The sequence below is a fragment of the Neodiprion lecontei genome, chromosome 4 (assembly GCF_021901455.1).
Source record: "Neodiprion lecontei isolate iyNeoLeco1 chromosome 4, iyNeoLeco1.1, whole genome shotgun sequence".
In the NCBI taxonomy this organism is placed as follows: Eukaryota; Metazoa; Arthropoda; class Insecta; order Hymenoptera; family Diprionidae; genus Neodiprion; species Neodiprion lecontei.
The window spans coordinates 5,973,863-5,996,826 of NC_060263.1; the positions used below are offsets into that span (position 1 = coordinate 5,973,863).

At 34.5% G+C, this 22,964-nt stretch overlaps 1 protein-coding gene across 6 annotated transcripts in view; it reads left to right on the forward strand.

Annotated features, from left to right (window-relative positions):
• The window catches only part of LOC107227896 (acetylcholine receptor subunit alpha-like), a 138,110-nt gene that overhangs the window by 70,508 nt on the left and 44,638 nt on the right, over positions 1-22,964 (forward strand). For 2 of the 6 annotated variants that reach the window (XM_046736927.1, XM_046736929.1), the window contains exon 4: positions 1,608-1,788. The exons of the other annotated variants lie outside the window; for them this stretch is intronic. In XM_046736927.1, coding sequence (XP_046592883.1) covers positions 1,608-1,788 — 181 coding nt within the window. The remainder of the gene's footprint in view (positions 1-1,607; positions 1,789-22,964) is intronic. 6 annotated transcript variants of the gene reach the window in all.

Below are 22,964 nucleotides of genomic sequence, written 5' to 3' on the forward strand. Positions count from 1 at the left end.
TCCGCATGGTAGATGATAAGCCGATTGACTGATTGATTTATTCTACGATTTATCAGCCCGCATCTTTAAACCACGACAGCCAATTCTTCAACAACCACCAACCTGTGCTCCGCCACCTTTTACATATATATTATATATATATATATGTATATGTATATTTTGTGTATTATCGATTTGTCTGTATCTGTGTTGTGTATTACATTATGTACGTCTGATACCGTGTACATGTATACGTATCGTGTATTTGTTCAATTTTGGGAAAACAAAAAAACATGAAAAAAAAAAACATAACCTACTCACAGGTATACATGTACAGGCCGTGTGATTTGAACTTTCATTTTTCGACAGATTTTTCCACGGAAATTCGCTGCTCCTTTAACTTCATCGTTCTGGCAAATTTACAACTATAAAGTTCATCGGGAAACGTTTACAAATTGTTTAGTCTTTTCTTATCAGCTCCTAACTTCCCGGCGTAAAATCTGCGTTTTCGTAAATACAAGTCGAAGAAGCAAGATTTTGTTTGAAAAGGATTACTTTCGATAATTCTAAACGTTTCGCGATGCTTACCCCGAGTTGTTTCGTGAAATTGTCACGTGGGCAAAATACAAGGTAAAGTAAATCCGCCTGCATTTATGCAACACAAAAAACACGAGTCACAAATCCGTCCAATTTTTGGTAACTAAAATTACATTTCCGTAACGTTAATTCCGAATTGCATAAATTCAGGCGGTTTTTTCAGCTGATTTGAGACGCTGATAAATACAGACGCTGATTAGACCTGTGCTATAAAATTGCCCGTCTGACTCATTCATGAAATAAGATGCGGTAAGACGTTTCGATGGTTGTTTAAAAGATGTACAAAATAGGCTGAAAATGCTTACTGCAATGGCCTGAAATATGTAGAAAAGCATATTAAATTGTCAAAAAGAAGTAGTTTTCGAAGTTTGCAAAAATCTTGGACGTTTTTTAATGTACAATTTCAATCTCACGTTACACGCGATGTTCAACATGCAGTCGAAGGAGCAACGAAATTACCAGCGAATAGCAAATATAACGTGATTTGAAGGACTGCCACCGATTTAACAGACGTCGATTCGCTTCTATAATTTTGAAAATTTCTCGTCCCCCCGTTGAGTTCTCAGCTTCGTTAAATACGGTACTGAAAACCGATCATCCGATGATTATCGTCTTGCATAGTCGTGTTCAAACTTACGAAGACTAAGCGCGGCTCGTGCAAACTTATCAACTAATTGTGCGAGAAACTACTCCGAGTACTCAAAGTTACAATATATATCACACGAGCACCAAACTTGAGTTACTCGCTTTGTAATTACAATTTCCATCTCCCGAGTTTTCAAAATTATCTACAAACTGTACGGGATTTGAATCGTGGAGAAAAAAAAAAAAAAACAAGCACCTTCCATAAATCAGATATCGACGAAGCGAGAAATCGATCCGGTTAAAAACGATCTCACATCAAGTTTATCCCTTGATCCGTAATAAAAATGATACGTTACACCATAGAAACGGTGGCAGACCATCTTCTCCGAGGACGTTTCAGGATTATTCCCAAGGGTCACGCCGCGTTCTTTCTTCGGTGATTCCAGCGCCGACGGAAACTACGAGGTGACCCTGATGACCAAGGCAATCGTCTACTATACTGGACTGGTTGTATGGCAGCCACCGGCAGTTTATAAATCGTCCTGCTCGATTGACGTTGAGTTCTTTCCATACGACGTACAAACCTGTGTATTGAAGTTAGGCTCCTGGACCTATGACGGTTTCAAGGTGGTGATTAACAACGATTTCCTTTTTCATTTTCGTTTACCTTCTTTTGTTTTTGTTTTTTGTATATATATGTATATATTTTTTTTTTTTTAAAGTTTTTTCCTTCGTTTCTTGCAACACTTTTAGGAATGCTGCGTGCCGCCGGCTGTACGTTGGACGTGTCATATATTACATTATATATATATGTATATATATATTACATAAATATTATATAAATAATTATTAGCAGTTTGATCGATGTCGTTCATTAATATTGATAGATATATATCTATATATGTGTTACGAATTGTTGAAAATTTTTTCATTTTATTATACGTTATTATTATTATTATTACATATTGTTATTATTATTGTTATCGTATTTATGAAACGTGCGTTCGATGATATCGACAAGTTTGCCGATACAGTTTAAACGCTCGTTCAACACATTCTTTCGTTATCGTGAAAGTTCGTCTTGTAATATTTGTAGGTCCGTTGGAAGATCTTTATAATTAAATACTACGGATAAAGAGCAGATAAATTGTAAAGGCTAAGCTATATAGGTACTGATTGTGCATAGCTGTTGGACGTCACTACGCTCGAAACACGTGGGAAAGGTATAAAATTGGTTGTACAAAGGATGACCGAAGTTAATAAATGTGCATACAGTATACGTCTTGTGTATAAAAATGTGTAATTTATATAGTTATTGTACGAAAAAAGTATTGACATACTCTCGCCAAAAGTACAGAGATATATTGCATATGTATATACATTTACATATTCATCTATATATATATAATAATAATCATACAACGAAGCACAATGTTTACATACATATTATATTATCGTCGTATAATATAATAACATAAGCGGTATATGATTCAGCATCAAAAACGCGTACGATATGGAAAAAAAAACACGATATTCCGATGAGTAATTATTCAATATCGTTGGTAAAATTGCGGTGACGGGTTTTTTTTTTTTTTTTTTTTTCTTCCTAATCAATTCATTACAGGCGGATAATTAATTTGTACGACAACTTGGCGTAATACGAAACGAAAATTAGAGGGAGAAAAAAAATAACGTAACCTCTGTACAGGCGATAATGAAAATCATTGACACACACAACACAATAAACGTTACGATACTCTGCAGATTATTCATTATTCCCGTAATATGCATCGATAGATGATGATTATACGGCTATTAGCTTTATCTATAACGTATTTACACGTATACTTATATACATAACGAGACATCGTAGAACGTGTGTTTTAGATTGTTTGTTATATAATTGTATAATACATAATACATTGTGAGTAATTAATGGCTGATCATTTTTGCTGAACGTTACATATCATTAGAGAATATAGATTTGCACGCATGAGGCGATCATAGAGCAATAATTCAGCAAGCATTTTCCTTTCACTTGTTAATCTTTGTGTTATTTATTCGTTATTTTTGTACCATCTTTACATATCTTCACTTTTTTTTTCGCTCACAAAGATCTTCATTCTACGTAGAATTATGCACAATTCTAATATTATTGCATTGTGTGGGTGGGTTTGTTTTTTTTTTTTCTCTTTCATTTCCAACTACTCGAGACGATGCGTAGATTTTTTTGTACAATTTCTTCAACGGCACTTGGAATTTTAATATCGCACAAATATAGAAAAATAAAATAAAGTAAATCAAAAAAATCCGCTGTATGACGCACTTTTATTTCAACTGTATAATATGGTCACAAATTATTGGTTATAAAATTGAAAGAAAAAACTTTGGCTACCTAGATCCAGCAAACGTCAAACAAATTACTCGAATTCGTTAAATTCACGTGTAAACTTCATAGGAACGAAGCACTGATCGGTTGAATCAAGCGAATGATGTTATTTCGGTAGTGTAATAAGAAGAGTACTGCGTACAGATCGCGATACCGACGTTTTTATCCACTTTACAGCTCAGACGCAAACCGCTTTTTCCGACGATCGATAAAGTTGACCGGAGTGGGGATTAACCTTAATCGAAAAAAAGGGTTTGTGTCTGAGGTGTGAAGTGGCTGAAATGTCGGTAAGACGTCGGTATCGGGATCTGTATGCAGAACTCTTAATATTTTACTGCTTGTTTCGCATAATTGAAAAGAGTGAGAGAAAAAAAAAAAAGGAAAAAATAAAAATCCAAGACTACTCGCCGGGCGGGAGGATGAAGAATGAAAATATTCCGTCGGCTTTTTTACACGATGAAATATCGATGGTCGTATCAAATATTAACGCGATGGCGTTTCCTTTTTGTCAACATCGGAAAGTCGCGATACGCGATACGCATCCTGTGCTTTTATCCTCGGAGTGCCGAAGGATTCGGATGAAAAAAGCTGGGGTGTCACGGCCGTCACTCCAGCAATTCCACCCCTATTCTCGGCACCCCGTTTTCCACAGATTGAAGCCCCCGCCTCGCGTAGCTCTTTAATGTTGAAAGTGCTTCGTTTCTCTCTTTCGGATGTTTGTTTTATATTTCTTCGCTGTTATTATCAAGTTCTCCCTCCGAGGTTCGAAACGCGTTTCATCCTCTTTCGCGGCACATCGACGTCACTAATTATCATCGGGGAAACTCGCGTGCGGTTCGTTATGCATTATATTGTATTCCGGCTTCTTTTTATCTCCGAAGTTTGATTTTTTTTTTTATTCCTCCCGTTGCCCGTCGGACTCGTCTCGTTAAATATTCTACGTAATATCTCGTCCGAGGTGTTAATTGCAGCCATTCAGAAACTTCTAGTCTATGTTATATTCGCGGTTGCCGAATTTTGTTCATACAATGTACAAATGCAAAAACTGCAACATTTTATTTCAGCAACGCAATTGATAAGCCACGATTTATTTCTTTGTATACATATACATAATACATGCATGCAGGGAGTAACATAAAAGGTAGAAACAATTTTCTTTCTCGAAATAATAACGAATCAAAAATTTTCTTTGCTTAATACTTTCCTTTTTATTTTTACTGTCTGTGAATTTAGGAAACCCGGGATTAAAATTTCACGCAATACAGAGCTGCTTTTTTACAATTTTTTCAAAGTTTCACGCTGAAAATTAAAAGCTTAAAACCTCAATTCTTTCTACAAAAAAATATCTTTGTCACGTGTTATATCAACGCTTTTTACATCTTCTACGCGTAGACTATATAATTAAAGATTCTCTACCTCTTCAATTGTATAAGAATACAACTAAAATATGTATATAAATATATACATATTCAAGGTGTAGCAAAGTGCGATAATTATATACACGTGGTTACTTTTGAAGTCTATAAAGGAACACCGTATTTGTCAACTATTCTTCTACACCTTCAAAGACCGGTGAAAGTTTCGCTTTGTGCCGAAGGAATATTATAATTATATTGCACGCGTTTATAATGAGCTCGTTTACACTAGATTTTCCCGTTGCTGCTTCAAAATTTAGTCTCTTTCGCGAAACAGCTTCTAATTGTTTAGTAATTATCCCGACACGTGTATTTTTATCCTGCCTTCGAAAAATATTGTAAAGAGCGTTTTGATTCCTAGGCAAAAAAAAAAAGCCCAAGCAATTCGTGCACATTGAAAAATATTTCTCAACTTTGAAAATGATTTTCAGTTCATGCTATTCGATGTATATATAATAATTTTAAGAAACGATCCAATATGAATAGAAAATTTTAAATTGGCGCTTAATACATAGATATACGCGTATTGTAATTCTGATTGCAAATTATAACGCGTACCACATTTTTTTTTTTTTCTAAAAATTTAAATAAGATCACGTGAATAATGATCTTTGCTGCCCGAGAAACGACGAGCAACGAATTAAACGCGTCTTTAACTCTTCAAAATGGTTTATTGATCATTTTTCTTCGATCTCGAGTAGATAAAGTTGAGACGTCTTTTTTGCGTTTCTTTTTTCCTCTTTTTTTTCACTAGATAGAGTATCAATAATAATTAAAAAACTATTGAAATTGAGATGCAATTACCCGCATCGATCAGTCGCTGATCTTACTTTTCGTAGAGTTTTCCTTCATTGGAAATCGCAAAGCTGAACTTCCGGTAAATAAGCAGAAACTCACCGTCGCGACGCCGGCGTTCCGCACCCTGCAACCGGATATACGGTATTATCGGTATTCCGGTGGAAATTATCACCCTTACGGGTATAACAGGCACTGTACAGCTTATCGAGTTGGTTATACGAGGCGAAGCGTGTTTATCCAAGACTTGTTGAAGAAGAACGATCGGCAGCTTTTTATTTTCAGCAATTTCTTTGTTCGGTAGCTATCAATTATATTTCACATCCGTTGGCTTGCTTTATTTTCGCAGTAGTGAAATTAATCAATATTTTAACAATCTTTCGGTGCATTAAAGCTGAAAATCAATTTTGCCGCAATTTCACCAGTGATTTGTACGGTTTTTGATTTTTAATCGTTGTTAGAGAAACAATTTATGCAGTTGCGTTAATGAAATTTCACATCCAGTCTTTTATTTTATTTCTACAACGATAAAGTTATTGAATAATTTTAGAATTTATCGATACTGTACTCAAATGGAAAATCAATTTTTCAAGAATTTTACATGTGATGTTTGCTGTTTTTAATGATTTTATTCTTTGTTAAAGAAACAATTTGTGCATTTGTTTTGCTGAAATTTCACATCCGGTTGTTTAGCTTAGTTCTGTGATGGAACAATTTTACAACTCATCGATATTGTATTAAAATGATAAATCTATTTTTAAACAATTTCACCAATGATAATTGTTGTTTTTAGTCTTTGGTCGTTTCATTGAATAAATAAAATTTATACTGCCGCAAAATTAGCGATTATCATATCAGCTGGTTTGTACAACATATAGATAATTCTGTTGATGCAGAAAACAAAAAAATTCCTTATATCCGGCGAAACAAAATGTTAAAAAAATCAATCAACTTCTCAAACATTTGCCGCTTATCCCTCATAATAATTTAGAGATTCCTGGAACGTATGTGGGTTTTGTTTGATAATTCGCCTGACGTAAAATGGAAGTAGTTAGCTGACGTTGATGGATGAATTCTAGGGTCATAGGTGGCGCCTCGTTGTCCCGAAATAAACACATACCGGGACAATTTCTTGAAACTTGAAAATCAACCGCGCATGCGCCAAATAATTCAATCTCATTGGTCGACGAAATCTTCTCGCAGCGATATTCTTGTCTGCGACGCAGGCGAGCCAACCTGCGCAAAATGTGTACGTTTGAATTTTCAAAGAGCGTAAGCGTTAAATTCCGACCGTTCTTTGAAGAATCGACTTTCCGACCCGACAACAAATGCTTCCGAAACCTTTCCGAGTCGCTGCCTCGATTATTTGAGATTCTAACCTCGAAAATTCCTATCAACTGCATCGCCGTCAGAAACAGTTTGACAACTGAAAACTCGGGATGGCCAACCTGCGCGAACAGCCGATAAAACTCGCGCATGCGCGGTTGATTTTCAAGTTTCAAGAGATTCTCCCGGTATTTAGGTATACGGGACAACCATATAGCTATTTGTAATTGAATTTCGTGGTTTTCTGCCGGTTGTTCGATGTCCGATTTGCCTTATTTGCCAGCCAAAGTGCGCGCAGCTGATTCCGAGGCTGGAAATGACAGTCGTTGAATTCCAAAATCAAGAATTCAGGTACAGAGTAGCTCACTCAAGTGATTTGTCGAGGCAGCCGGTGTTAGTTTAACCGATGAAACCAAACCGTCGAAATGTTTCTTCCTTTCAAAAAGATATCGAACACGACAATAAAATACAACGTTGATAATAGTAAGAATATTTAACACTTGCAGTAACTGATAATTTTTATAATTTTCCTTCGTTTAAATAATCTTACTTCTAAATCGATTTATTCACTTTTCATTCGAAATTATTACCGGTAATTCGTTTTGATATTTTTTACGAATGATCAGATTAGTTTTAAACGGTTAAAAAAAAAACCTGTGACATGTATTCTTAATTTGCTATAAAATTTTTGTTCAGACTCAACGTCATTACAATATATTAAAATCAAATTCAAATTCCTCGTTGAATTCTGAGAGGGAAAATTTTTATGCGGAAGAAAAAAAGGAATTACGAAAACTAAGAATAATTGATGGGTAGAAGAAAAAAAATGTAAATTAAACCGTCAGCTGTGCGAGTAAAAAGCTTTCGCTTTAGGGGTAAGGAATAATAAATAAACGTTGTAATTTATAATACGCCGAGCGTTAATTTCATTGTCAGTTGTAGATTCTCCCCGGAACCGGAGAGTAGGGAGAATCGTTATTGCTTTCATCCCTGCATTCTTCTCTCATCCCCGTATATATATATCCCTCCGTGTCTCTTCTTCCGCTATCGCTGCAGGGGTTAGAAGGATGGAAAACCGTGGCCGCGCCCTCGTTCGTTATGGGTTTGAATGGTTTGATAAAAGCTCGCCATTACGATCTTTGAACTCGGTGTGGATTTCGGGATTTTCACAATTATTTATTCATCAATTTATTTATTCCTTTGACGCGAAATTCCCCAAGCTTTTTTCATACTCGTAAATAAGCGTCACGAAATTTTCAATTTGCACGAATACCCGTTTTTTTTTTTTTCTTTCTGCCCATTTATAAAATATTCATAGCAAACGTTGGCGAGATTAACATTCCACGTTCGGAAACAAAAACTTTCCCACTCACTTTCTCTACTATTTTTCGAATCCAATGACGTTAGAACGATAAAATACGACGGGAAATCGATGCCACTTAAATTGAGAATTTTCGCTTAGTAAGTAACTTATCTTACTTCTTATTTTCTTCTCCTTCGAATACTTCATCGTAACGCGCAAAACTTTTCGCATTCAAACAACAGTTGTACATCAAGTATTTCTGTTACCCGTTAAACACTGCAGAATTTTCTACAATCGTTGTTTTCACGTGCCGTTCCGTTAATCACGATTAAATATTATCCAAGAACTTTATTATATCAGCTCTGATCCTTCTGGAATTTTGTCAAAAGCGTGCAAAAACAATTATATATTTCAATTAAAATTTTAGAAGCATTATTTCGTTTTTTTTTTTTCTGTTTGCGAAAACTTGCAAATTATGATTACTCGATTTCCAATCTGCAAAATTATTGCAATATTAGTGGTCTGATTTCTGTAGCGAAAAACTTGTTTCTAAACTCAGTGATTAGAATTAGCCATAAGCGTAGTGAATCGTGCTAAAATTAAACTCAAGATCTCAGATGACTGACCGCGTCACGTGAAGTCATCACGGTTGATTAGCGAGTCATTCGTCGAATCATTGACTTTGCACTTGGATTACTGCGACTTAAAGCTGCGCTTCATAGCCGCAAAAATATAACTAGTTGCAGCTTTTATTAACAAGTTCATATGCAAAAGTTCGCGTTTATTTGTCGTAATTTCCCGTGCCGAATTTAATTGTATTCCAATTAGGTTTCAAACCCATTTTCTTATCCTGGTCGTGGCGATCTTTATCTTGTGTAGAGTTCGTTCCATGTTTTGGAAATCCGAAATTTTCACAAGATCTTCGCGGCGTTATCAGAATTGTGAAAAATTTTTGAAAATTATACAAATTTTACCGAACTGCGATTTTATCCGACAGCAAATTAAATTCCGTAGCGTTTAATTTTTATGCTGGTAATTACTTTGCCAACTTCTTTCAATTTTCCAAACTATGCTTACGGGATTCGTTTCAAATTCAATAACCTTTTACGATTAACTCACAATTACAAGGAATTACAGGATTTCATAATTAGATACGAATTGCGATTAATCGAAGCGCAGAAAAAAAAAAATATTTTTAGTAATAAAACAACGACTGAATATCCAAAAAATTTCCTACTAACCGTCAAAAAGTTTAATTAACTCTAGTTAATTTTGTTCGTAAGTCGAGTTAGTGACAAAATTCTTTCCCCGCGAGGTTCGCGATCCTTTCAAAGACGTTCGTATCGTCGACGCTGATGCCAAAGATGATTTTCAGAGTAATTAGGGTATCGGGGTAGTTAATTAGCGGAGACGCAATTGCGTCCTAATTATAAGAAAGGGTCTTTTGGCTTAGACTCGCTTTGTCTAATTTCCCTTCGTTCCTGATGATCAATATAATAACAAAATTTCGAAAACGTTGCGAAACTAGAAAATGAGTTAGTGTATCTTGGGAAGTTTCTTTGTTGTAAAAGGAAAAAGAAATAGAAAAATAAAAACCAATCAAAACGTCAAAGCAGAAAAAATTCTATCTATTCGCTTATTGATTATTCAAATGCAATCTATTTCCTTCTTATCTTTTACTTCGTACATATTTTATCCTGGAGTATTTAATAACATCGTTGTGCTTGTGCTGTCAAATATTTTTGAGAACGCACATATCATATTTTATACCTTTTCCATGAGGATGCTGTTGGAGTTGTGTGGCGTTGTTGGGTAATTATTTATCTATACATGTATATGCATATGTACGTATGATTATGTATGAGGCATTCCAACACAAACCGACCTACGTCTGACCTTCGTCATCAACGATTTTATTTATTTTTAAGTATGGTGTAGAGTGTACAAAAAAAAATCATGTTTCGTTGAGTTTTAGATTTTTTGGTATTGCAGGTTTTATTTTTACAGCTCCCAAGAACACAAAAACACAATTTTCGAATGACTTTTAAATTTTTCTGATGAACTCTTTCTTAGAATAAAAAAATTCTTAGACCAAGTTGGAATTGGGGAAACTTTTGGTTTTGAAGCTACTGAGGAAACAAGTATAAATTGAAAAGTGAGAAACAACGTGAAAAATATAAATTTTTATTCTTTAAATTTATATTTAATTCAACTTTTATCACATTTGAATTATTTCTTTCGCCTGTAGCTTCTACACCAAAAGCTTCCCCAATTCCATCTTGGTCTCAAAATTGATGTTTTTCAACAAAGAGTTCATGAGAAGAATTTAAAGCCAATCGATCAGTGCTATTCCATCAAAAATTAGGTTATCTTTCTGGGAGCAGTGAGTATAAAATCTGTAATTCCCAAAAAAATATAAATTTTCAGTGAGGGATGAATTTTTAAAAACTTTTTTTACATTGCACTCTACACCGTACTTGAAAATAAAAAGAATCGTTGATTGTAAGGGTCATACGTAGGTCGCTTTCGTGTGGAATGCATCATATACGTAGGTATAGGTATATATGTATGTGTGTATATACGTTTGTTACGTGTTTCGTTCCGTACGCTATACATACACATAATATTAAAATACCTATTAAAACATGTACATAAAAATGTGATACACACGTATAATACATATGAACGAAATAAATCATACCGCGGTAATAATTAAATAATTATTGTCCTACGTAAATCAAGATTGATTATTCTTTATTGTCTGTTCTCTAAAAAGAGAGATCACATTACCAGCGATAAATCATCTGCATATAATTCATATTCGAGAGCAATAATTATTGACAATTTTTTTTTCTCTCTTCATGCAGACATGCGGTCTCGTCTGTTAAGTCCTTGAGGAGGTTGATTCGCAAAAAATCGATACCTTTCAACAATCTTATTATATGACTGTCGTACATTGAGGATTTATCAAATTTTATCACTTTTTTTAACAATTTACATTTCAAACGATTTGAAAGCGATTTAAAATAAAGCATCGATATCTAAGCTTATACTTCACAATTCGAATATTTTCGATTGTTGTACTTTTTACGAGATCTTCATATAACAGTTTGATGAATAATCGATAAACGACTATTACATGATAAAAATAATTTAAGCATCAATTTCTTGTCGAAACAACAAATTCGATACGCCTATTGTTCACTTCAACCTACCTACATGCAAATTCATCGTGTATTATACGTGTATCGCAAAAGTGTACTCAAAATAAAAATCAAGCTATAAAATCGCGCGAGACGCAAAACCGCAAATCATTACGTTTTTGTAATAAAAATTACTTTCAACAAAATTGCACGAAATTTTCTTCGATGAAAATGACTAGATTTTGCAGTGTAATATGCATACGCGAAAATTCTTAGCGTTGTTAATGCCGTGCTTTTCATTCATCTGTATTCACTGGCAAAAATTATATTCATCTCCCCCTCCCCTCCCCCCCCCTTCATACCAATTTTATACGTCCGAGTCATTTTAATCTTAATTTTTATACGAGGGTGTAAAAATAGTCTTTTGTGTTTCTTTACTCTTCAAACGTTTACATCGAGCGAAATCTCTTCATATATCTTTTTATTCGTACATCATACATTATAGTACATTACGTACCAAGGGAATAAAGTGGACTTTTATTCCTGTTTTACATAAAGGACTTTATTTTCGACTAAACTCGGATCGCAATATTTATTTAAAAATTGGGACTTTTAAATTGGCCTTATATTTCCGGCTGATTTGGATTTGCGGGAAATATAATCTCATATTTCCGGCAAATGCGTTTTAGGGAAAAATATGCCACTTTCGAGGACAAGAAAATTAACTTTATGCTTGAGTTGGGAATAAAATCAATATTAACACCAATGATAGAACAGCCTTACAATTTTTTCTCACAGATTAAAAATGTCAAATTCATGACCGTCAAACGATGTTGATAACGATAAGATAAAATTCAGTCACCGTATTTGTTGTAATTTTCCAAACTTGTCATGCATATAATTATAATTAGCTTGGTTCATATTTCCATCGCTAAGAATTGTTTGACACTCGGTTTATTTTAATACGATAAATTGAATTCGGGTAAATAGATGTTTAAACAGATAATTTGGGTAAGTTTAATATCTGAGGTTTTGCGTAATCCTCAATTTGCTCAGATCTTCAGGGAGGGATTTTCCACTCCATTTACGCATATGTATTAGACTTTAGTCTTATGCTCACACAGGGTGTGTAATACTCGTAAATGCTTCTGAAAATTAGACAACGCAGCTGCTAATTTATCCACCGAACGTGCTTCGAATTTAACAAAGCAATCTCAAATCTTTGAATATATGCGTAATGTTTACTATGTGGTTTAAAAATTATAGTTAAAATACACTAGCTGAAACTAACCAGATAACGTGAAATATTGATCTTCAATAATTAACGATTCGAAACGATAATAAAATGTTTCAATTTCATAATATATTAAAAGCTTAAACAAAGATGCGGTTTTTTTTATAACAAAATTATTCACACGGATTTTGATATTGTTTCGGTCAAATTTCAGACAGTAAAATCTATTCTTTTTTTCCTTTTTTCTTCATTTTGCGTTGACCAACAATTATATTTATGACGAATATTCAACTTGTTCAAAAAACTATTACAAAATATACGTATTTTTCAGCTTCACAATTTTTATTGTAGTTGAAATTCAGTGATAAAATCATTCTCGAAACTGTGAATTCATCGTTACTATTATTTTTATAACATTTTTCATGGAATCTGACTAATTTCAACGTGTATTACACACAGCGAATAATGTTTCACGATATTTTTTGTTACACTCGAAACGTCAAACATTGATTTCTGTTGACACGAAATTATTCGGATCGGTCGAAAGTAATTTAAAATCAAAAATCAGCTCATCATGAAATTAATCAAAAATAGTTCGGAAAAGAAAATAAAATTTTTGTGAGATCATTTGAAAGAAGGTGAAACTTTGAGACGGTTTTGAATATTTTTTAATAATCACATATAAATTAACTTTCTCAGAGACGTTATAATCGGCTAGAAACGTTTCAACAAATTCAAAAATAACCGTGCCATATATTCGCTTGAACGATCTTTAGAATATTTTTTCGCCCCGTCTCTTCACCAGCGTTTCAAACGTCGCGAGTATTCCGAATGAGATTCATTTTTATTTGCTTTTCGGTAGTTTTTTCTCTCTTATTCCGATTCTATTTTTATTTTATTTGTTTTATTTTTATTACTTTTTTTTTTTCTCACCCACTCCACCACAATTTCATGCGTAACGGTAAATTTTCACGCCCCTTTTTGTATTTCCTCACTCTCGTAGCGACGGAGGGTTGAAAATTAATTCCTCGGTAATGTTTTAACTTGGAATTTAGCCACCTCGTCCGTTTGTATATTGAAATGTTTCGAAATTCGACAGATTTTCATCGCTCTTTAGAGGTTGGTTAGAATTTATAATAGTTTGCGATCTTGTCAATTATACACGGGCAAATTCTATGCGAAGACGACCAGTGTCCGATCCTCACCGTTTCTGTTTGTGTTTAAACAAATTTTCTGCAACTGTTCCAACTCTGAAACAGTAGTTTGGATTTTTCGGTTTCTTTATTGAACTGCTCAGTTATTTATGAAAAAAACTTCTGTGTATCGCAGAATGACCTATTCTTATATATGTATTCTAAAGATAGCTCGAAAAAATAAACAAAATAGATTATAATAAATAAATTCGGTTACAGCTGCTGAAACGTCAATATATAGATATAGATAATAAATTCACCATCTAAAAGGAACAAAATTAATATTGATAAAAATAAACTAAGGGTAATTAATTAACTTTTAATCAGGCTTCTAATTTTGCGTTACGTATTCATCTCTGGATATGCTTCAAATGTGAAAATGATAAGTATAAAATTAACGACGAGGAAACGGCTGAAGAAGTGGATGAATTTTGGAAATTTATACATCGATAACAGATTACTCAATTCTATTGTGATTTGTTTTATTCAAAAGTACGTAAATTGAGCTTTTTTCGTATTTTTTTTTTTTTTTTCAATTCGAATTACTCTATAGGGAGTATTGTTATTGGTTATAAAAATTAGTTCGCTTCAAATTTGAAGACAGTATTCTTAGTGAGTTTATCCACTTTTCCATGATTCAATTTTTTCAATTAAAATCGCGACCGTTCGAAATGAAAATGAAATTGGGTTTTCAAATTTTCAACTTTCTTACACGACCGATAAAAAAAAAAAAAAAAAAGAAAGAAACATGCGAAATGAAAAAGTTGATATCTCAGGAAAAAGGATCAAGTGTCTAAAAATACTTCTCGTCAATCGATTCTGATAAAAAAAATGTATAAAAATTAAATACTATCGACAAACTTCTAATTTTTCCCAATTTTTTTTCGCCCTTGATATTCAAGCGCGCCTGTTAAGATTTCATGTCAACGATCCCAGAAGTATGAGTTAGTTTTTCGAAATTAGCTACTGTTAATTATTTTATCGACATTTTCATGTGTGAATCAAAAAAGTAATATTCAGATGATAAATTCTATTTTGTTTTATGCTTTTTTTTTAACTAAAGTTTATTAAAAAAATAATACACAGCTTGAGGGAAAACGTGTTTTTTTTTTTTTATCGCCTGGATTATTTTGATGTTCGAGAAGAAAGAATTTCCGAATAATAATACATTACGTAACAAGGGAATAAAGTCAACTTTCATTCCTGTACTATAATATAGGACTTTGTTTCCGACTCAACTCTGGCCGCAATATTCATTTGAAAATTGGAACATTTAAATTGGTACTTTTAAACTGACCTCATATCTCCCGCAAATTCGTTTTACGTAAAAATATGCTACTTTCGTCCCTCTTTCGAGGTATAAAAATTGTCAACTTTACGGTCGACATGGGAATAAAATCATTACTACGATAGAAACCATCACCCTCCTTACAACGCTACAATAACATAAAAACTAGATCAAATCTAACATAATCATGATTATATTCGTAATTTATACTTTCTCAAAACTTCAAAATTCACGGAAAAAATCAGAGCAACAAGAAAAAAAAAAAAAAAAAAAATTGTCCGAGACATAAATTTCCAAAATACACCAATTTTTTCACCAGTTTACTCTCTCGTTTTTAGACCCTCGTAAGTCGAAGCTTTATATTTTCGTCACTGCTCTACACGTGCATGGCATGTTTCCCCAGCATATTTCCACTCTCATCCTTGTCGTAGGACCCCCACATTATACCTTGTGCACTCAATGCACCCCGTCCATCTTGCAATCTTGCATATATTTTAACAACACGCGAGTTTAGAAGATATATCGCACGATGCAACGGCATGAAATCTTGTCTCTTATTCTCAGCGCGTGGTTATAATGCATGTATGCATGTGTGTGTGTGTGTATGTTGTGCGCATCGTGCACCTGCAGCTACTCTTCCAGCTTTGACATCTTGAAAGCACCCTTTCGCGAATTTTCTTATACTGCACTCGTGCTTCAAGCTCAGCAACGCTTCTTCTTTTTCCTTTTCTTCTTCTTCTTCTTCTTCTTCTTCGTTGCATCGTCTTCGTCCTCGTCGTCAGATTCAAGCTTGTAAGCATCGTACACACTCGGCATAAAGTTTGTATTTTTCCACTTGAAAAATTCTCCACATTCCTTGTGCACACAGGCTCGTTTCGTTCGACGATAAGCATTCTTATTTTTATCTTATTCGTACTTTTTTTTTTTTGTCAACTTCTTGTCGACAATTTTCGAGATTTTTGACAGTTTTGTATGTTTGCGAGAATATTGCCACGAAATCGTTTAGTCTGTATATTTAAATAATTATTCATCAAAATTTATCCGTTCCAAATCAATTTTCAAACACAAATTCGAACATTCCTTGTATTGATCCGATGTCAATAATTTTATTAAAAAAATTTTACTAACGCAACGGAATTTTTCTTCTTCTTCTTCTTCTTTCTCTTTGTAATCTTACTCTACAATTTTTCCACTCTTTGTGAATGCTTAGAACTATAATCACTTAATCATTCCACTCGGAACGTTAAAATAATATCAATCAAGAATTCAAAGAAAAAGGTTGGAGGAAAAATATTTTTCATCGTCAATTTTCGAAGATGAAATAAAAAAAAAAAAAAAAACCGCCCAAAGCTCGAGAAAATTTCTGATGATAAAATCCGTAACGATAATTTTCAACTTTTGTATCAAACGATCGATCACCGTTTTCTCACGAGTTTTTAATAATTATCAATAACACCAGGCTGCGTTTGGCAAAAAAAAGTTTCACCAATCAGAGACACTTTTCAATGTAAAAATTCGTGGATTTTTATACCCAGCGACTAATTTCAGGAGTCGGAATCTCCTATCCTACAATGTCTCTTCGAGCATTCGCGTTTGTCGCCGTAATCTGATTCCTGCACGCGCCTCTGCTATTGGATACGCTCAACGTATCTCGGTTTTTTTTTACAGTCCAAAGGGTCGCTGCCCCCCCCCCCCTCTCCCTCCGGCGAAAGGTTCTTAAAGGGGCCGGAAAATTAACACTTTACGATTTGCCGGAGTATCACGCGATCCGGCGGCGTCCGACCGTTCCGAATTTCTATCACTCGATTTGCCCAATTTTCAGGGAAACCGATTTGCTCGAAGCGGTATAAAAAAAAAACCGACGGAATAAAACAGGCGAAAAACAAGAAGTAGCGTCGAAATTGTTTTTTTCCTTTTTTCTTTCACTTTGTCGCGAGTTCCTCGTGCCAAAATTTCCCTGCGATTGTTCCGAATGGGAAATTGCTTGTCTCGAAATCGGAATTCGGATAAGAAGTTAAAAGAAACGAGAAAATCCGTCGACGATAAAAGTTGGTTGTTTTAATAATCCCAGACTAGCCTTAATGTATTTTTCTCCTCGATGTTTAATCCTTGCGCCGAAAGTTGCTGGCGGTTAATTCAAACGTCAAACTTGAAGTAAAAAGTTGCCGTCAGTTTTTGAATTTAAAAACCACCTCGAGGTATTCAAAATTCTTGTCTTTCATTTCCTCTGCTTTGCTTCGCTGATGCGGAGACACTAATGTTTTACACAACAAAGTTGTTATAGGATTGTATATAAAACGTCGAATTTTTCCGAGTACCTTGCTCGCCCTCGGGCGTTTTGAGGAAATCCTTTAACAACGGATACGTGTCCGAATTTATTGTCATCCTTTTGAAAGTGCTCGACTTTAACGCAGCAGGAGATTATTTGCGACTGACAAGAACATTAACTAAAGTCTTAGGATCCTTGCAGAAAGGACAAAACTCAACGTTTCCACAGCCTTTGATGTTCACCCTTAACGGGGGTCGATAAGAAGATTCGATTCGCCAAAATTTGGCACGTTTTTCAATTTCATTAACAGATTATGCAATAGTTATTAAATTATCGCACTTTACAAAACTACGAAGATATCTCTTCATAAAATACAAAAATAGAGAGTAACGGAATTATGAACAAAAGTTTAGGTACACATACATCGATGCTTTGTTTCGAATCACTTCAAAATGTTTCAAAGTCCATTAAATTCGCCCGATTTTACTTTACGATGTAATTTCACTCGGAAGACTATTTTCTACGAATTCACTGGAACACGGATTTCCTTTTTTTCAGTTGTCAATTTAAGATGCCGCCTTCTTTTTTTTTTTTATGACAATCAACATCAGTGAAAAGTTGCAAATGTTACGTGACGAAGAAAAGTGTTTCAATGAATTCGTATGAAACAGTCTTCTCGATAAAATTAATCATCTCAGAGTAAACTCGATTTTTGAGCGATTAGAGACTAATCTTCGATACGTAAAATTTTCTTTACGATTCTCGTATTTTCTAATAGATTTCCCTGGCTCTTGCTAATACATTAATGTGACAAATATTCAATGCACAATTATCCAGTGATAAAACGTGTCGACAAAAAAAAAAAAAAAAAAAAAATTAAAAAAACCACTGATTTCAGGAATCCTGAATTTCTCGGTAGCTTTCTCAACTTTCAAAAATTTGCGCTTTGATTGGCTTTAGGGTGAAAAATTCAAGGCTGCTGATCTTGGTCCGTGACTTTTTTTCGCGCGTCTAAAACGCGAGCCTAAATCAGCAACGATCGATAATGGGGAGACAGAAGGACAAAAATTAGAGTTCAACAGAAGCAATTTAGGAACAAGGCGGCAAGGTGCGATAGGTGACTGTGTTTTTCTACTTTTCGCCATCGATCCATCAGTCAAGCACTGCTAAGAGTCTTGCGGACAAAAACACAAAGGCAAACCAGATTAACTCGGCTTCCCGATCCCGCGGGACTCTGATTAATGGTATTTCATTTTGTTGCCATTTATTTATTTTCACCGTCTTATATTGTTTAATCTTTTTCCATCCGTTTCTTGTTGACATTTTTTCAAGCTACCGAAACGTTTCACTATTGTTTTACTTTTAGTTCTTCTCTTTCGTTACGTTTTCGTTCATTTATCTTCAAATGTATAATTCTTCCAAGGATACAAACGACGTAATAATTTTTCCAACCAATTTACTTCGAGCTTTTGAATATATCTTTCGAATACATTAGGTTTGAGAACAATAAAATTCCACAAACGTGTCAATTATAAATTAGATGATATTAGACATAGGAAAAATACGAAATTCGAAAGAGTTTGTTAATTCGCGTTAAATTTTTTCAACGAATGGGAATTATTTCGTCAAAACGTAGGAACGTACTGCTCTACTGTAACACAATTCGTTTTGTGAATGAATGAAATCTTTCGTCTCTTTTCACGTCGAGTTAACCCTTCTTGTTTGCCTTTTGAATATCCTCCGGCCTTTGAAATTACGCCGAGTTTACAAAACTCGAAAGAATGCCGTCATACGGTCAATGGGATTAAATACGAATGAAAAATAAACTGGCAATTTTGGCGGGACGACGTTGAAAAGATCGTCGATAAAAAGAATATAAAATAAATAACCTGTGCGCGTTTCTTCCGATGAAAATCGGGAAAACAAAAAAAAAAAAAAAACAGACCACTCAACCTGAAGAAAAATAAATTAAAACGAATTGAAAGTGAGGAAAAATTTCGTCGAATTTTTGTTTTCGAAAACAAGCTTACGCCTGACAATTCGTACGAGTCAATGCAACTTTACTATGTATGTATTCGAGGAATAATTTTACGGGAGCGGTGTAAAGTTGAAATTAACATTTTGACAGCGTCGTGCGAGATTCGAAATATAAAGCGAGACGAGCGTGCTTCCGGCGACAAACCGGATATTATAGTTATCGCGAACTCGACTCACGGGGTTAGTTTTCCCGGTCTGAGTTACCCGCGTAATCCAAAGCTGCAGGTTCAACGTGACGCGAAATTTCAGGATCTAATTTCGACCCCTCGGTTTATGCTGTGTGCATACCAGCCCAGCGCCATTGTGACGGACGATTTACATAATTTCTAATTAACCCTAAATAACGCCACCACATATGTATATATATTTTCAACCCCCAATCCATATACAGCTAGACTCACCGTCTCGTTAGATGCGCACAGACACGAGTAGAACTCCTTGTTTTCAGTCTCTGTTCTCTGTATGCTCGGTGAATTTCAAATCCGAATGACGAATTGAGTGTTAGGTATATTAGTTTGAATATTGGGAAGTGCTAAAAAAAAAAAAAAAAGAAAAAAAGAAAAACTGCAAAAATTCTATTCGCATGAAACAATCTTGGTTACTGTTGAGAATCTTTGAACGAAAGTTGATGATATCTGACCTAACCTGAAACTTAACCTGATGCAACCTAATCTAATCTAACCTGACCTTACCTAACCTAACCTAAGTTGACCTTTTGAGTCACACATTATTGTGCCGAGTCAACTTTTACAGCAAGATAGTATTCAACGATTTTCGGTGACGCTGATTACAAATCTGAAGTGAAATTTAAAAAATTCAAAAGTATGGAGGACGAAAATTTCAATTGTGATCGAATCCAGTGAAGAAAATCTTTACAAGGGTTTTTGGGGTCGCTGATTACGAATCTGAAATCAGAATTTGAAAATTCAAGACGTTGCATCCGATATGAGAAATGAAAATTTCAAATTTGATCAAATACGTGCAAAAAACTCTATTCAGGGGTTTTCGGGCTCGCTGATTTGATTCGCCATACTGGATTTTCATAATCTGATATCACATTCGTAATTAGCGATTCCAAAAACCTCTGGACAGAGTTTGTTTTTCATATTCGATCGAATTTAAAATTTTTATCGGTTATATTGCATCCGCCATTTTGGATTTTGTATCTAACAATAATTTACATTATATCACAACAATCACTCTCAAGTATTGAAAAACCTATTAGTATACTATCAGAAATGGCAAAAAAAAACCGCAAAGAAACATGTTTTCAAAGTTCTCTAAATATACAAAAAATGGATACAAAATGGGTGGTAAGAATACTTACCACTATGGCTCGAAGGGTTAACCTAACTTCCATCTGTAAGAGTTTCTTATTCCGACTCGGCTTACAAATATTGTCAGATCTTCAAAATTATTATTCTAGTTGTAACAAAGAATAGCCTAAAATCTGACCAAACATTGCAGCTATCTGCAGAAAAAATTAGAATCAAAATCGGTGCTGTTCATCTCGAGTTATAAACGAACAAACGGGAAACAGATTTTCAGTTTTCCATATACCGGGACAATCTCTTGAAACTTGAATATCAACCGCGCATGCGCGAGTTTTATCGACTGTTCGCGCAGGCTGGCCATCCCGAGTTTCAGCTGTCAAACTGTTTCTTGCGGCGATGCAGTTGATACGAATTTTCGAGGTTAGAATCTCAAATAATCGAGGCAGCGACTCGGAAAGGTTTCGGAAGCATTTGTTGTCCGGTCGGAAAGTGGATTCTTCAAAGAACGGTCGGAATTTAACGCTCACGCTCTTTGAAAATTCAAACGTACACATTTTGCGCAGGTTGGCTCGCCTGCATCGCAGACAAGAATATCGCTGCGTGAAGATTTTGCCGACCAATGAGATTGAATTATTTGGCGCATGCGCGGTTGATTTTCAAGTTTCAAGAGATTGTCCCGGTACAGAGAAAAGACTAGAGAAGAATAGTTTCCGTAATAATCTTTTAAGATACGACATAGGTAGGTACGAGAAAAATCGAAATGAGGCCAAGTCATAAACGTTCAACGTAAAACGTGGATGTGAATCAGGCAATCAACCGAGAAACGATAGATATGTATCGCTATTTACACGAAAAACGAGTTCTCGTTTAAAAGTACTCGAAATATCGGTAAAGAAATAAATAAAGCGAAGCTAAGGGTGGGGAGATAAAAACGAATTCGACTTTGATGAAATAGAAGCTGCACGATGCAACCCTCTTATATTATTATTATACGTACGTAACGACTCGGGCGGTGGTATAAAAGGTAATAATGATAACAATAATATAAAGTTAATTACCCGTGATGCGATACGGTTGGCAGAATAAACCGATTCGGTACAATCTCGCTACACTTGAATTCAATCAAGTGTTTCTCTCCCCCTAACTTTCTAACAAATTCTCCTGAAGAAACTGACTTTGTTCAACCTCGTGAAATAATATCAGCTAGTGCGCTGCATTGAATAGAAGAAGAAACAAAATTGAAAATTTATCAATCACTGGCAATTTAGCAATTTGTTTGATTTTCGTGAAGGAATTAATTTTCGAATAAAAGAAAAATTAAGTATTATTTTTCAATACAAAGGAATGGAAAACGAACGTAAAAAAGATAACAAAAAAATTTTTTCCGAATAATTGGCACGTCGCATGTTTACCGAGGTTCATTTCTCACCGAATATCATTCACACGGAACCGACCAACAAGTCTCTTGTATATATTTACTCGATTTGGCTCCTTGTCAATACATAAATACGTAGCTTTTTCCGCATCCTCGCGCACTTGAAACATGTGTATTTGGCAATAAAACTCGGTCGCAGGTTTCTCACGTATCTACGTACATGGTAAGAAACGGGAAAGCGATTCGTTCCTCACATTGTCGAATACAGAAACAAAAAGAGAGAAGAGGAAAACGTTGTTTCTATTTTCTCTTGCGTCATTTCTTTTTTGTCTTTTTTCCTTCTCGTTTTTGTTTTATTGGCGCGATTGAATTTCCAACGTATTCAAACTGCGGTTAATAAAAAAAAAAACAAAAACAAAAAAAAAAAACAAACGTTGCGACACGTGTTATCCTTTTTCATTTTTACGCATTTCTTTGATTTTCGCTGCTGCTTATTGTCACTTGTGATTTTCAGGTGTGAACTGATAACGAGAATCGCTTATATATTCTGTGTATAAATTTGTGTCGATGAGTGTTGAAGAGAAAACGAAAAAAAAAAAAAAAAAAAACTATGTGGTTTTAGCTAATATAATACATGTAACATAAAAGTATTCATAGATTATCATCTTGCTTGATAACGATATACATATATATGTGCTTTATATATATATATAATATACATATATATTTATGAAAAATAAATGTATTGCCTGTTGATTTCAA